This window comes from Cryptosporidium parvum, chromosome 2 (assembly GCF_000165345.1).
Source record: "Cryptosporidium parvum Iowa II chromosome 2, whole genome shotgun sequence".
NCBI lineage: Eukaryota > Apicomplexa > Conoidasida > Eucoccidiorida > Cryptosporidiidae > Cryptosporidium > Cryptosporidium parvum.
This window is the reverse complement of record NC_006981.1, coordinates 483,087-498,177: the sequence shown is the minus strand read 5'-3', so window position 1 is coordinate 498,177 and position 15,091 is coordinate 483,087. Positions and strand designations below refer to the sequence as shown.

At 30.8% G+C, this 15,091-nt stretch overlaps 12 protein-coding genes across 12 annotated transcripts; 6 read left to right on the top strand and 6 right to left on the bottom strand.

Annotated features, from left to right (window-relative positions):
* Positions 1-316: 316 nt before the first annotated feature.
* On the bottom strand, positions 317-1,735 carry cgd2_2480 (methionine aminopeptidase, type II, putative , an1 domain; the record flags this gene model as incomplete). The annotated part of the gene is made up of 1 exon (XM_626450.1): positions 317-1,735. The coding sequence occupies one exon, from the start codon at positions 1,733-1,735 to the stop codon at positions 317-319; it is 1,419 nt and encodes a 472-aa protein (XP_626450.1).
* Positions 1,736-2,156: 421 nt separating this feature from the next.
* cgd2_2470 (hypothetical protein) lies at positions 2,157-2,861 on the top strand (the record flags this gene model as incomplete). The annotated part of the gene is made up of 1 exon (XM_626449.1): positions 2,157-2,861. One exon carries the CDS (start codon positions 2,157-2,159, stop codon positions 2,859-2,861), a length of 705 nt encoding a protein of 234 aa, XP_626449.1.
* Positions 2,862-3,137: 276 nt separating this feature from the next.
* cgd2_2460 (hypothetical protein) lies at positions 3,138-3,569 on the top strand (the record flags this gene model as incomplete). The annotated part of the gene is made up of 1 exon (XM_626448.1): positions 3,138-3,569. The coding sequence occupies one exon, from the start codon at positions 3,138-3,140 to the stop codon at positions 3,567-3,569; it is 432 nt and encodes a 143-aa protein (XP_626448.1).
* Positions 3,570-3,662: 93 nt separating this feature from the next.
* Positions 3,663-4,166, bottom strand: cgd2_2450 (hypothetical protein; the record flags this gene model as incomplete). Its single annotated transcript, XM_626447.1, has 1 exon — positions 3,663-4,166. The coding sequence occupies one exon, from the start codon at positions 4,164-4,166 to the stop codon at positions 3,663-3,665; it is 504 nt and encodes a 167-aa protein (XP_626447.1).
* Positions 4,167-4,419: 253 nt separating this feature from the next.
* Positions 4,420-4,856, top strand: cgd2_2440 (hypothetical protein; the record flags this gene model as incomplete). Its single annotated transcript, XM_001388184.1, has 2 exons — positions 4,420-4,704; positions 4,749-4,856. Coding segments are annotated over 2 exons (393 nt in total), but the record flags the coding sequence as incomplete, so codon positions are not given.
* Positions 4,857-4,874: 18 nt separating this feature from the next.
* Positions 4,875-5,747, bottom strand: cgd2_2430 (ximpact ortholog conserved protein seen in bacteria and eukaryotes; the record flags this gene model as incomplete). Its single annotated transcript, XM_626446.1, has 1 exon — positions 4,875-5,747. A coding segment is annotated over one exon (873 nt), but the record flags the coding sequence as incomplete, so codon positions are not given.
* Positions 5,748-5,942: 195 nt separating this feature from the next.
* cgd2_2420 (Yd1036cp-like RluD, S4+type 1 pseudouridine synthase) lies at positions 5,943-7,388 on the top strand (the record flags this gene model as incomplete). The annotated part of the gene is made up of 1 exon (XM_626445.1): positions 5,943-7,388. The coding sequence occupies one exon, from the start codon at positions 5,943-5,945 to the stop codon at positions 7,386-7,388; it is 1,446 nt and encodes a 481-aa protein (XP_626445.1).
* A 227-nt stretch (positions 7,389-7,615) lies between these two features.
* Positions 7,616-8,083, top strand: cgd2_2410 (SSM4 like RING finger protein; the record flags this gene model as incomplete). The annotated part of the gene is made up of 1 exon (XM_626444.1): positions 7,616-8,083. One exon carries the CDS (start codon positions 7,616-7,618, stop codon positions 8,081-8,083), a length of 468 nt encoding a protein of 155 aa, XP_626444.1.
* An 81-nt stretch (positions 8,084-8,164) lies between these two features.
* Positions 8,165-12,040, bottom strand: cgd2_2400 (ATPase, class II, type 9B, putative; the record flags this gene model as incomplete). Its single annotated transcript, XM_001388183.1, has 1 exon — positions 8,165-12,040. One exon carries the CDS (start codon positions 12,038-12,040, stop codon positions 8,165-8,167), a length of 3,876 nt encoding a protein of 1,291 aa, XP_001388220.1.
* Positions 12,041-12,273: 233 nt separating this feature from the next.
* Positions 12,274-13,284, top strand: cgd2_2390 (hypothetical protein with 8 transmembrane domains; the record flags this gene model as incomplete). Its single annotated transcript, XM_626443.1, has 1 exon — positions 12,274-13,284. One exon carries the CDS (start codon positions 12,274-12,276, stop codon positions 13,282-13,284), a length of 1,011 nt encoding a protein of 336 aa, XP_626443.1.
* Positions 13,285-13,351: 67 nt separating this feature from the next.
* On the bottom strand, positions 13,352-14,317 carry cgd2_2380 (hypothetical protein; the record flags this gene model as incomplete). The annotated part of the gene is made up of 1 exon (XM_626442.1): positions 13,352-14,317. One exon carries the CDS (start codon positions 14,315-14,317, stop codon positions 13,352-13,354), a length of 966 nt encoding a protein of 321 aa, XP_626442.1.
* A 328-nt stretch (positions 14,318-14,645) lies between these two features.
* On the bottom strand, positions 14,646-15,050 carry cgd2_2370 (hypothetical protein; the record flags this gene model as incomplete). Its single annotated transcript, XM_626441.1, has 1 exon — positions 14,646-15,050. One exon carries the CDS (start codon positions 15,048-15,050, stop codon positions 14,646-14,648), a length of 405 nt encoding a protein of 134 aa, XP_626441.1.
* Between the last annotated feature and the right edge of the window lie 41 nt (positions 15,051-15,091).

Sequence of the window (15,091 nt, the reverse complement as noted above, 5' to 3'; positions counted from 1 at the left end):
ATTTCTATTTGAAGTGGTAATTAATTGCTCATATTAAAGGGCCTTTCTATAAGAAACAGAATATTAAATATAAAAAAATGGTAATTGAGACAGTTATAGTGAGAGGAAGCAAGTTGCAAATTTTTATTTGCTCGACATTTCGAACACTCGGTTCAAATATAATACGTATAATAGTCAATAGAACGCAATAAAGCAAATAGTTATTCATTTCAATTCTAAATAGTCAATTTGGGTTAGCTTTCAAAAACTTAGACGTTGAAATTCATTATTGTGAATGATATTAAAAAGCTAAACCTAGTAAAAGAGAACCAACTACTTAAAAGTCATCACCTCTAGATACAACCTCTTTACAAGAAGGCCTTAATAAAATGGTGTGTTCCATTTGAGAGGAGAATGAACCCGGAATGTCGTTTAATGGAGGATACGGCCGAATGATTTCCGAGTCTACCAATGATTTAAGAGCTAGTGCATGCTTATTAAATCCTAATTGGTCCAACCATCTTCTACAGAACGCAAGTGTACCGAAATGGGTATTAATTCCACCAAGAAGAATTTTAGCAGAATTAAGTCTGGTTGAATTTTCGTTTAGGAAGGGATTGTCATAGTATTTCATATAGTGGCTACAATCTAGCCCTTCTGTAACGTAGCCTCTTCCAGTGGTTGCAAATGTTTCGATGGCATATATTTCATTTTCCTCCATTCTTGTGTCATCATTTGTTGCAATAATTGGTACTGATTTCCCTCCATGGATATGATATGGTAGAATTGAATGACCATTTAGATTTTTAATAGGTTTAATATTATAAACCTTACTTTTGTACTCAAATTCATAAGATTTAATGACTTCTTCTATAGCTGAGCCTATTTCAGAAAACATAACATCAATTCCGGCAACTTTTAATCCTGTATTTGTTGCATCTAATGTAGATTGAATTAAAGGGTCAAAAACATCATTGAATGCAACGGTAAAAGCACAGTCAATTATCATTCCATTAACCTGTACACCAAAGTCTAATTTACAAATGTCATCTTGGGTTAATTTTGTAAAGTCATGGGGGTTTGGAGTGTAGTGTGCCGCACAATGATTAAGCGAACATCCTGTTGGAAATCCCCATCCACACTTGAGCCCTTCTGCAGCAACTAATTCTTTCACTTTACTCTCTAAAATATTACACATATCTATAAGTTTCATCTCTGGTCGAATGATACTCTGCATATATTTTCGAACTTGTCTATGTACCTCTGCTGCTCTTCTTAAAGAGGCGTAGTCCAAAATATGGAGTTTTTCTTTATCTTTTAATTCTTCAGACGATATTCTATATGAGTTAGGCCCATTATATTCAATTATTTCGCCCTCTGGAAATTCATGTCTTGAGTAAATTTTATTTATAGGCACAGTTGGAGGAGATGTTTGTTTGCTAAATTCAATAGCTGGCCAGTTGCAAACTTTTCTCAGATGGGTGTTATCTTGTATAGGAATTGAATAAGTAGGAAGATCTGGATCATAAGTATCATCTTTATCTTCGTATAGGTTTTCCTTTCCTTTTTTTTTCTTTTTCTTTTTTTTCTTTTTATTATTTTGTTTATTGTCAATAGATTCTATCTCATTTAGAGGTTTATCAAGATTTAAAACACCTGATTCTTCGAGTAGAAGCTGAGTTTTTTGTTCAGTTTTAGTTCCCAATTCTTTTCCATTATTCTGATTATCTTTTTCATTATATTCATTTTCACTCATTTTTGTTAATTCTGATTGACTTCTATACTTTAATTGCGGCAAAAAATTCTGATTTTAATTTTTTTTTACTCTAGTAATTGACAACTGCTCCAAAGCAGAAATTAAATTTCAGGTTTTTAATTTCAATTCACATATTAGAAATGAATAAGTTAATTCAAATTTGAGTTAGGTTGTTCGAAAAGAACATAAATTACATTGTTATGAAAAACGTACGTAAAAGCGCGTATGAATGCATGCCTTATTTATTTATAGAAAAGTCATGCTATAAAAAATTTTTCAAATTTGATGACTTTCTTGATTGCTAAAAATATTTTCCTCCTTATAGCTACTGCCTACTCCATGCTATTCCTTATTGCTTTGGCTATATCAAATTTTCACTTTTGAATAGGGTCAAATAGTTATCTCAAAGCGAACAAAATTAATGTTTAAAAAAATTAATATATTCCTCAAAAACGAAACTTTTATATTTAATGGTTCTATTATTGGTTACCAAGAAATTTTATTTATCATTTTAATCACAACAGTTTTGGTTTATTTTGGTATAATCTCAGTATTATATGATGCAGAAATTTTACAAAATGTTATAGATGAGGCAACAGAAATTCATAATAGAGAGTCAATTAACAATATTAATTCTTTAAACAATATTTCAGCACAGAGACTTGTTTGCAAGTTTATTAGTAGCTTTAATAAAATTGTTTACGACGCTAATGAGTTGAGTTCTTCTCAAAAATTCAATGAAAGATTGTTAAAACTGCTTTCCGAATCGTTTCCGTCAAATTCAATTGATATCAGCTATCAATTCTTATTCTTAATTTACAGAAAAATACTTATTTCGAAAACAAAATATTTAGTCATATCTCACCTACAAGATTTCTCTGAAGTTATGTTACATAGGTTAAAAATTCCAAAACATACATTAGTTATGTGCTACTCCGAAATAATTAAATTGGATGATTCAATATTATCAAAGGAAGAAAAGAATCACTTCATGCATGAAAAAGAAAGGTTGCAAATAATAATGAACATTGAAAGGGATGTAGTGCTACAAAATATTAAGTTGAATATATTAAGAGTTGCGAAAAAGATCAAATTTGCAATAGAAGTGGCAATTTTTTTATCTTAAAATTAAAAATAGCGGGATAAATAAATTGACAGGCGCCAATTGCAAATTAACAGAGATGCTCGTTACCTGGTTTACTTTTAATGAGTGGACAAACTACTAATCAAAATAACACCCAAGGTAAGTTGTTAAGCAATCTTGCTATGCTTTTAGAAATTTACGCATTTGTTTTAAGGAGTGTTTCCAATTCATCCATATTTTCCTGATCAATCTGAAGTTGACAAAGAAATTAATTTGGCACGCGAGGTCAAATTTTGCGTAGATGAATATTTACACATAATGCAGTTTTGGCAGTTTAATATTGGGAGCACAAACAGTATAGTAAATGAGAATTTGGATGAACATTCAAACGAAAATCAGAATATTTTAAAGGAATATTTATTTTCCCTTTTGAATTTACCTGAGAATTTACAAAAAGAAAACCCATTTTTTGCGCATGATCTCCTTTCCAATTCATTGAATATGAATAAAAGAAGGCTAGGGATTTCGAAGAGAGCCATATGTATGGCAAATTTTGGTAATTTGAAGAATAAGAATTTAGGTGATGACGAAGATACAACAGTACAAGAGAATAAAGATACCTATAATGAAGACATTGAAATTTTAGAAGATGATCAAGAGTCTGACATCGATTATGAATATATGAATTCTGGAGCTAATGAAGATTATGATGAACTGGAAGACAATACTAATGATAACGATATAATGTAATATTAATGTAATAACTACTAAGTTTAAATTATTAAATTTATGATTGCAAATAGTCAAAATAGAGAATTTTTTTTCGCTTCATTATTCTTCAATTCAGACACTTTGTGATGCTGCAATATTTGTAGGATCACAATAATCAATATCGTTGCTATTGAAAATTCCCGTATTTATTGTGTTAGTACATTCTACTTTTATATTTTGGTTTTCACTGGCGTTTTTCCAGTTTTGATATTGCGCCGAGTTGCAGTTACACGCAAAAGGATAGTCGTTTGTATCATATATTACGAATGCGCCTCTATTACTCCCTGACATTACCTTGTGGTCTAATCCTATGTACTCTTTCAAATTGTTTGCCATTATAGTCGAAATAAAATTACCCTCTCTTATAGAAGTATCAGCATTTGACCCACTAAATATTCTTAATTGATCTTTAATTGCAATAATTCTTGAAATGGCAACTGGAGATATTTCTTTTTGGAAAAAATCTTTATTATTAGTTCCAATATCCTTCATGATATCAAGTTCTAACTGTGTGGAGCAAGAAATGAACAATATTATGATAGATAAAAATATTTCGATAGTTAATCTTCCCATCATGAGAGCAAAAATTTGATTCCAACAATCAGGTCATAAAATATTTCTTTAATAAATTATTATAAAAATTATTCCTTAGGTATATGACTACTAATTTAGAGAATAGTTGAGAAGTCATGCAAGAGAAAGCCGCCATGAAGCGGTGATAAAACGTAAATTTTGTCGATATGTCTATGATGTGATTAGTCAAATCAGGATTATCAAAAGTAAAATGCGTTTGTTGACTCATAACATTTTAATTTGGTAAGTCAAATAATTACATGAATATAAAATATCCATCTTTAATAACTTAAGTAATAGATCTGAATGTAGGAATGGTTTTCCGTTGGAAATTTCTTTGAATGGAAGCGTTGAGGAATCGACAAAAATGCTGGATGTTGAATTTAATATAGAACAAATTAAGCAAATAATAAAAAAGGTAGATTGGGGTGTTCTAGTAAAAAGTGCTTCTCAATTTGGATTAAGCTTGCCGTTGAGTTATTCCGAGCAAGATTTTGATGATGAAGTTTTTTTATGCGCAGTACATGACGCGATTTTAAGAGTAAGTTAATAATCATTTTTTTTTTTTCAATTTAACTTTTATAGTTTCAAATTATGGAGGCGGAGTTGATCTGCCCAATATGTAACCATCGATATATTGTTTCCAAAGGAGTACCAGATATGATATTCAGCAGTTTAGTTTCCAAAGATTGAAAAACATTTTTAGAACGATTAAATTTGATTCTTTTTGTTTTTATTCGATTGCGGTTTATAAAAAGTCCCCGATCTAGTTATTAAGCCCGATTTTTCTAAGATCAGCCTTGCAGCATTATTAATATGTTTAAACCTGTCTGGCCCTAGTTGAATACCCCCGTACCATCTAGACACCATAACGAATACATTCTTTGCATTAGTAATTTCAAGAAGATGTTGAAGTCTGCCTCCTGCTGCATTCTCGCCATCCGAGTCGTGATCTTGTGATATGATATCGTACCCAATGGGGAAAGATCCTTCAGTTACTTCTGCGAAATTTTTCTCCTTGAATATTCTATATGACCAAATATTGTGCGTTGCTTTAGCAATCTTTGGGTTCGAAAGCAACCATTTGATAACTTTTTTAACTTGTTCAACTGTTTCTACCTTACACGCATGAGCTTGGAAAACACTTTTTCGATCAATTATAGGTTCGCCATGCGTTACACCAAAAATTTTATCTCCATCAAATTGATCAAAGTGGTTAGTTTCAATTCTTTGTTCTTTAATACTTGATTTTGTTTTATATTTCTCGTGATCAATATTACAGGAAATCAAAATGTCAATTATCTCAAATAAAATTGGGGTTTTGCTTTCTACTCTTGTTTCAATTAGTTCCTTTAACTGCTTGAATGTATTGGAAGTTAGAGAGATATTTTTTGATTGCGGTAATTCTTCTGAATTTGTTAAATAATGAACGTCAAAATACCATGAAGATATACAAAAAGAAGACGCTTCTAAGGGGTATCCAAATGGAATGCTAATTTTAATTTCCAAGATCCCATCAAGATATTCCGACTGAAGAAATATTAAAAAATTGAAAAAAGTTACGAGTTTAAACTTACAAAATACTTAAGGGATCTTTCTTTATCATTAAAATTTACACCGGGGGAAGGGAGTCCACTCTTATCTAAGTTGTAAAGGCTTTCTCCAAATATACTTTCGAGTGCGATTATCTCTTCTTTTAAAGCTGTAGAATCCATTTCAAAATAATTGAATAACTAACGCCGCCTAATAAAAATTTAACAGTAGTGTTAATTCTAAATTATGAATTCAAATAACACCTTTACAATATATAGTGAATTGAATGTTGAAATCTCGTCCAGTGATGCAAAAACACTAAAAATTATAAAAAAAAATTATAATGATAAAGAAGTTGAAGACTACGTCGTTGTTGTTCCTCCATATATGTTTGAATACGAATCGTTTTGTAAATTAAGATGGAGAGACAGAACCTTAAGAGACTTGTTTCTGAACGAGTTTAGAACCAGACCTATAGAAGAATACCTGAGATTAATCGACCAAAGAAGACTAAGTGTTAATGATACACCTGTTAATTCATTAGACTATATTGTTCGCAATGGTGACAAAATTAAACACAGATCGCTATTTATAGAACTTCCTGTTGCGATAGATAAAGTTAAAATATTGTATGATTCTTCTACCTTATTGGCAGTTTTTAAGCCTTGTGGCATTCCATGCCATCCTCAAGGAAGGTTCAATAAACTTTCACTTACAAAATTAATTCAATCAGAATATCTTTCAAAATTGAACACTAACAGTACTTATATTCATCCGATAAATAGACTTGATAGAGTTACATCTGGCCTTGTATTGCTTAGTAAAGATTCTTCAACAACTAAAAATTTATCATCAAAAGTCCAGTTTGCACATAAATATTATTTAGCTATGATAAATGAGAGCACTTCAAACTTTATTTCTCATATTTCCCAGAGTAGCATTGAAGGCGTGAGCATTAGGGAGCTATCTCTGGATGAATCACACGGAATCACAAGCCATGTAATCAAATGCGAGATTGGACTTAAAACGTTAAAAGACAGAGAAGGCGAATCATTAATAACAAGAATCGACAGTTCAGAAAATAGTAAGTACTCTCTGACATATTTTTTCCCTCTAATTTCATGTTTGGACATAAACGAGGCAAAAAAACAAAAAATAAATGAAACAGATAAGTATTCTATTTTGCTTTGTAAACCAATTACTGGAAGAACACATCAAATAAGGGCTCATTTGAAGTATATTGGATTTCCTATCGTTCGAGATATTCTTTATAGTGATAAAGTTTTACCAGGAACTAAATTAAATACCTCAAGTTTTAAGTTCACGGACTCAAATTTGTCAGCTAGATGTATATATAACATAAAAGATCTAGAAGTTGAAGAGCTATTAGAATTCCCTTTACAAAAAAAGTACTTTGGTGGAGGTGGTTCTATGTCATTAGATTCCTCTGATGGACTTGCACATGTCGAATATTTTGTAGAACCTCCAATAGGAATATGCCTTCACTCATTATTATATATTTTACCGCCTAGTGTACCCACCGAAAAATATTTGATTTTTAAATGCGAAGTTTTGCCCGATTGGATAGCTAAGAATACAAACTTAAATATTGCAAGAGTCCTGGAAGATTGGCCTTACTGGAACAAGTCGATACTAAGTGAATTAAAAAATAATAAATTAGGATTGTTATAGACGTTAATTTAGTTCCATTTTTCTGTTTAAAAGCTGTCCATATTTTATCCACATAGATGCAAGCTGGTCATTTTTAATCAACATGAATTGTACACGATACGAAAACAATTATTATATTATAAACATCATAAATTACTTAATTGGGATATTTCCGTAATTATTCAAATATCTAGTATTTAAAAAGTGCAGGTTCTTAATTCAAATAGCTATAATTTGGCCAGAAAAAAATGTATATGGAAGAGGGTTTTTTAAATATATACAACAAAGAATGTAGATTTTGCTTTGGAGTAGAAACAGATCACTCTCCATTGATAACTCCTTGTGAATGCAAGGGAACTCAAGCATATATCCATTTAAACTGTTTATATAAATGGCAAAGGCTGCAAATCAACAGACCATGGTCAAGCAGATTTTGTAGCGTTTGCCTTCATCCATATTCAATACCAAGAAACACGCATTTTGTTTTTTTTCAAGGTTCTAGAATCAAACTCTTTTATTGCGGAATATTTTCAACTTACATTAAATTATTTTTTGCGGTTTTTGCCATAGCCAATTTGCAGGTATTTAGTGATTTATCTCCTCATTTAGGTAACTTATCTTTTTTTTCTATATTGGGATTTATTTTCTCATTCTTTTTGTATTATAATTCGAGGAAGAGAATATTCATAAATAACTTACAAGCCGATTCAAGTTGAACTTTAATCGTCAATAAAGTAAATTAACAATTACTATCTTGTATTCTACAACTGTAATTAAATAAGCCAATTAAAAAGAAACTAATGTTGCATCAACTTATAATATCTGGGGGGATGAATCGTTTTCTTGATTAATTTGTATAGAAGTATTGGACCCCATGAAATAGAGGTGAGAACACAAATTTTACCCCAAAATATAAAGGTAAAAATGAACTGAAGATCGAAGTGACTCTCTAAGAGGAAAAATGATGCAAAATAAATTAATATTGAAATTATACAAGATGATATTATGACTTCATTCCAATAATGAATTTCGGTAACAACATTTAAAATTTCTGATAGTATCAAAGACGTGAATGTAATTGCAACAAGATTCATAAGGATATTATCTTTGAAAAGTACAAATGCTCCCAACATAATTACGGTTCCTTGATATAATGATTTCCAGACCCAACAGAAAAAAGTTTTTGTTGACATAACTCGACCAGCCTTCAAATGCCGATATAGCTCGGGGTATAATAGAGCAGTTGACCTATTAACATCAACATCAAAAACCAATGAGAATACAGGTGCCATTGTATAATATGTTGCGTAACCAACCGCTAGCCACCCTTGGAAAAGCGCTACTGGAATAAAATAAAAAAGTGCAGAAAACACGCACTGCATGAAAGCAATAATTAATCCTCTATGAATCACGAAGTGCGCCAGCTTTGCACTATTCTGATATGCATGACGCCCATGCCAAAGAAAGAGTGGTCTTAAATCAGCAAATTCATGTATACTAATATCTGCTGCATTTGCTGCTTGTTGCCCCTCCTTCCCAACTATCCCAATTCCAATATCAGCTGCCTGAATCATTCCCACATCATTCCCCCCATCTCCAACAGCACATATCCTACATGTTCTAGCATTTTCTGAAACATTTGCTAAATTATATATCCTCTTGGATTCTGTTTGTACAAAAGATAATGTGTTTTGCTTACTGTAATTACTCATTGGACCTGAATCGTTGCCCCATTCATCAATATTTCCTACAGATTCTGCTAGTTTTGGGAAATTATTTATCCCAAAGGATTTAGAGTTTAGTTCATCAAAGCTGAACATATTTAAGTTTTTGTTATTGTTTCTATTGTAACCACTTTTGGCTTCATTAATACGCCTCTTGACAGAACAAGTTTTTGAGTTCTCCCTATTTTTTGCTGACTCACCATCATTTTGGCCATATGTTAGATCTTTATTACTTAAAGAATCTAAATCATCTAAAGAAATTAGAGCATTTGACTCGCATAGTTTTAAATATTTTAGATGATATTCTTTTAGAAGAAGAACAAGATCTTTTTTTTGAGATGGAGAGCATCTACACCATACAACTGCAGGAGATAGGGATGCTGCATGTATAAGCAAAAATGGGCAATATTTTATGCATAGGCTTAAAATTGAACCTTCTACAACCAGAACATTGCTATTTGCAGATTCATTTATGTACCTTTGGAGCTGATACTTTAATTCTTCTACTTGGAGTAGCTTTTCGGTAAAATTAACATTATGTTTTAAATATTTAGACTCTAAAATATAAAAGTTTAAATACTTTGGTTTTAGCCCAGCAGAAATTGCAATACAAAGAGCAGTCTCAAGCTTATCGCCCGTAAGAAGCCAAATTTTAATACCTGCGTACCTAAATGCTTCAAGCGTAAGCGGCACATCGATCTGAAGTTTATCTTCTACTCCAGTTAAACCCAATAATTCCATGTTGCTCTCTAATATTTTTCTGGAGCTATTAAGATTTTTGTCTCTTTGTAATAAGCTAGTGCATGGAAAAGAATACACACTGTTAAAAACCTCATATTCTTCTTTTGAAATAATCTTGTAAGAAAATACTAGAGTCCTTAGCCCAAGCCTAGCCAAGTTTGTACATTCTTCCATAAGCCATCCAGACCCTTTTTGACGGAGCAATTCAATCATTACGCTTTCTGCGCCTTTGCAAAAATATATATATCTACCCTTAAACTCTAATAAAATTCCCATACGCTTTGAGGAGCTACAAAAAGGGAAGCATGCTAGGATTTTGAAAGAAAGCCTAACTGGAAAATTTTTTTCATTTTTATACAGACCACTTTCCATAGAATTTCTTAAGTGGTCACCTAAATAAAGTTTTTCCAAGTCTAAGTCCATATTTTCATTTGATCTACTAACTAGTCTGAGCCCCAAGCTTGCTGCGAAATTAATTAGTGCAATTTCATCAGGAGAAGAAGATTGATATACTATATGTTTTTGATTCAAATCAACCATACACTCATCAGATCCCAAGTTATTATCTAAAATGTCTTCTGCTGAGTTATTTCTGTTTTCATTACTTAAGTTAGCATCAATAGAAGATCTAGGGAAGATATTATGGCATAAAGCTATCCCTAACATAAAGTTTTGTAGATGAAGAGTATTATTGGAGTTATTCCAAATGGTTGGATTACTGCTAATAATGGGAAAAGTTGGAATATTATCCATAGTGTCTATAATGATTCTTTCTTCTTTCTCAATGTTTACTCGTCCCTTTTGCACATATTGCAGCGCATCCACAATTTCAGAAAAATTTTCTTGGTGAAAGATTGCATGACCAATGTGTAATGTCTGGACTATCATATAATTTTGTGTTAAAGTTCCAGTTTTGTCTGTTAATAAATAATCAATCCTTCCAAGCTCTTCTGGAATGCTCGACCTTACTGTTACACTCTTCATATTTTTGTCATTATTTATCTGGGATGAAAATACAATTTTAGCCATTTCTAGGTTAACTCTTAGTGATATTGGGATTATGGAAGATAATAATAACATAAATCTAGCAAATGAAACATACCATAGTGTATCAAAACCTTTGCAAAATACAAGAACAAAAGATGTGATTATAAGCAATAAAAATAAAATCTTTGACAATGTATTTACTTGGTTGTCAAGTAATCCAACTTTTGTACGTAAACTCTTTGTGCATGTATTCATCAGAGACCTACTTTCAATACCAGTGTAAATAACTAATCCATATATCTTTCCACACGTTAAAACACTATTTGCCCAGATAGTATTATCAAGCATAAGGGGTTCTACTACTGGCTGTATTGCTGTGCCGGCTCCATATTCAGAGATATTCTTTTCTAGATTTGCAGCGCTTAAGTTTCCAACAGATATTTGTGAATTGAAAAAGGAGCCGCTATCATCAGGATTAAATGAGCTAGTAATATTCTGCTCGTAATATTGAATAGTTCCATTAAAAACATATATATCCTTTTTTGGTCCTTCAATGTTTGCAATAATTTCTAAACTAAAAATATCATCCAAAGTTTCCAAGTGCTGAGTAATTCCTAGTGCACGTTTAACTTTCCAGTCAGTTTCACCATCCAATTGATCTGTTCTGACAAATACCGTACCAGTTGGATCGTTGGTTCTTAGAAAGAGTATATCTGCAGGTATTCTGTCATTTGTATTAATTTCTATCAAGTCTCCAACCTTAATATCAGATGAACGTATTTCTTGAATTCCATTCCTAGTAATTTTACGATATTTCTTGTTATTGAACTCTTTGTCTCTCTTATATCTCTTAAAATCGTCAATTGCTTCTTTTCCGATTGTAATTGATAGTACTAGTAATAGCGGAGCGATATATGTAAATAGAGGGCCAGTTCTGAGTTCGGGAATAAGTTGAAATAGTGCCACAATTAGATAGAAGAAATTGAAGAAATTACTAAATTGGTCAAATAATACTTTTGGAATAAAGGTTATGAGTGAGTACTTTTGATTACAAACTACATTTGGCACAAATTTTGAAGGCAATGTTCTTCCGCTTAAATGAATACTCCTTTCAGAATAGCTCAAGCTAGGTTTAAAAAGTAGAGAGTTAAAAAAAGAAAAGATTGAGAAACTGCTTTTATTTGTTCTTATTAACGGCGATTTTTCTTCATATTTTTGCATCTCTAGTTAATTTCTTCTACTTGATGAACATGAAACAACATCTGCGATTATTTCTAATGTGAGAGACGAATTATTTGCTTTTAAGTGATTAAATAGCTAATTAGAATAATTTTATTTTGGTGGGTATTGAATAAAATTAGTACGCAATGAGGAATCTTAATAGCCAAATCTTCCCGCCATTATGTGCAATTTAATAAATAATTTTCTGCATTTTGAAAATGTAGAGAACAAACATGGAAAAAAGTAAAGCAAGCAAACTAACACCTTCTAATGCATTAACAACATTTAAAGAGAGAGTTCTAGCCAATAATACTATTTTCAGCCATACTTTGATGATTGCTCAATCAATTGTACAAGCGTTAAATTTAACTTTAATAGGAAATATTGGGTTGGAACCTTGGATTTTATTAGCTTTAAGATGTATTGGGGGGTTGGTATTTCTTTCGACTATTTCCATATTCTCTTTAATTAGAGAGCCTTTACCAACTGATTTCAACACGAAAGTTTTATCATATTGTTTTTCTATTGGGCAAATTTCGGTTATGGGAATATACCTTTTATTTGGTTCAACTGATGATAGATTCAATGATAATTTTATATTACTAGCACCAGCTCTAGTTATTTTTGGAATTTTTTATGATAAAAATATATATTTGAATAAGAAAAATAGTCTATTGAAAAGATTTATTTATTTATTTATAATTTTTTGGTCAGTAATCGCTTCAACTCGATCTATTATTAATTTCATTCAAATTAAGAATAGCTGGGCTTTTTTTATTTACTTAATATTTTTTACGTCGATTTTCTTAATTTGCAAAATAATATTTTACTTAACAGTAATTAAAATAAATAAAAATAAAATAAGACCATTGGAAATCTCTGCAACCAGTCTATTAAATGTTTCGAAGATAGGTATCCCAATTGGAGTTCTTGTTCATACTTGGAGAATGAACAAATTACTACCTAGACGTGAGTACAAGTTGTTTTTATTTGACTTGGCAAGGTGTGGCCGCGTTTCGGCTCTTAAAGTAATTATATCTTCATTCATTTCATTTGGAATAATTTTTCCTTTGCAAATCATAACTATTCCTAATATTTCATTTTTTGAGTATGCCCTATATTCCATATTCCCCAGTATTTTATTCTCCCACGATTATATTACAATTGGATTTATATCCGTAACAATTTTTATAATATTAAATAAAAGCGGAGATGATAAGGTTTCTGAAAAGGATAGTATGTAATTGGAGCCAGTTAAATAGAAAATTATAGGGTATAATTACATTTCAATGCAAAATAGAGTGCTTAGTTTCAATCAACTAAGCAGCAAATATTTTTACATTTAAAAAAAGTGGATAAGATACAGTCAAACTGACTAACTTTTCTATTAATATCTGTTTCTCCCTCTACAAAAATAGTGGGAAGGTCAATGTATAATTTATTATTAAAATCTTTATTTTTTTCAATACTTGTTTTAGACTCAACGGTTCTAGATTTACCTTCAATTAATTGAGGATTACTGTTAAATAAGTTTCGGTTTGTAGCGTTATAAGACTGTCTTGTTTCAAAAATAGATCTTTTGCTATTTAATTTAACTTCAAAGGATTCAAATAATTGATTGTTTTCTAAGTTACATGACTTCTGGAAAGAATCTTGCTTTTTCTCATGATTCTTATTAGTATCTTCGCTCCTTCTAATAAGGTTTTCTTTTACTTGGGATTCAGTACAATGCGTAGATGGTGTATTATCATTTAAGTAATTTACGAAACTGTCTTGAGAGTTGATACTTTGAAAGCTATTTCCTTCTTTAATAATTTTAATTTTTGTATTAAACTTTTTTGAAGCTAAGTTGCTATTATCTATAAATACATCCTCAGAATTCTCGATTAAAAAAACATCGCTGAATAAAGCACTACTAATAATGCCTGAAATATTATTCTTGTAAGGTATTGTTTTTGATCGAATTCTTTCGTGCTCCTTGTTTTTATCACGATTATTCGAAAACCCATAGTAGGCGTCTGAAATATATGTACTTCTTGTCTTAGAACGTGGAACAACTTCAGTAAACTTCGTAGTAACAGACTTTTTAAAATCGAAATAGTCTTCACTTTTATCACGAGGTAACTCTATTTTATCTTCAATATATTCTTCTAGTTCATCGCATTCATAGTATATTGATAAGTCCGTTTTTGCAGTATTAAAACTAGTTCTTGAAAGTTTACTACCTTGCCTACTTATTACATCGAGCCATTCAAAGCTGCTAGATTCAGTATTCATTTCGGCATTTTATCCAAATTTTAACGATAAAAACCAGCTATTTATTAAGATTTCAGAATAGCTTAATTAGAGTTGTGTGAGCAGGGTGCGCTTACTTTCGACTTATAGCAAAGCGTGCACACTTGATTTAATTACATAAGTAAAATGAAGGGATTTTAAAATCCTAAAATTTTTATGTTAATGAAAAATAAACTCACTTAGATCTTACCTCATATCCAAATTCTTTAATATAAATTTCTTTAACAGAGTTCAATATACAGGAAATACAACTCATCTATTTATTGTGTTTTAATTTATGAAATTTGTCCATTGAATGTCGTAAACTATATTAATAACTTACAGGTACTTCTCTTAGAACGTTATTAATTTCGCAATTGGTGATTAAAATTCTATTGATTATAAATTGAATATCTTCCTTGTTTAATTTGTTAGTTTCAGAACAACGAAATAAACCTCTAAATCTATTTAAAGCTGATACAATCATCCTACTTATAATTTCATATCTAGAATTATTCGGAATCAACTTTGCATTATTAATTATTTTGTGACACCTTCTGCAGAAGCAAGAGAAGTATTGATTATTTAATTGACTAATGAGTTCAAAGCGACCAATTTTATTAAAAGAACTGGATTTTATTAACTCTCCATTTAATATATTATCTGAAGGAATTGAAATGCTCATTTTTTCTTTAATAAATTTTTCAAAAATGTTTAACCACCAAAGTGATTCCATATTGAAATTATAAACGTTATTTATGCAAAACAATTTTAATT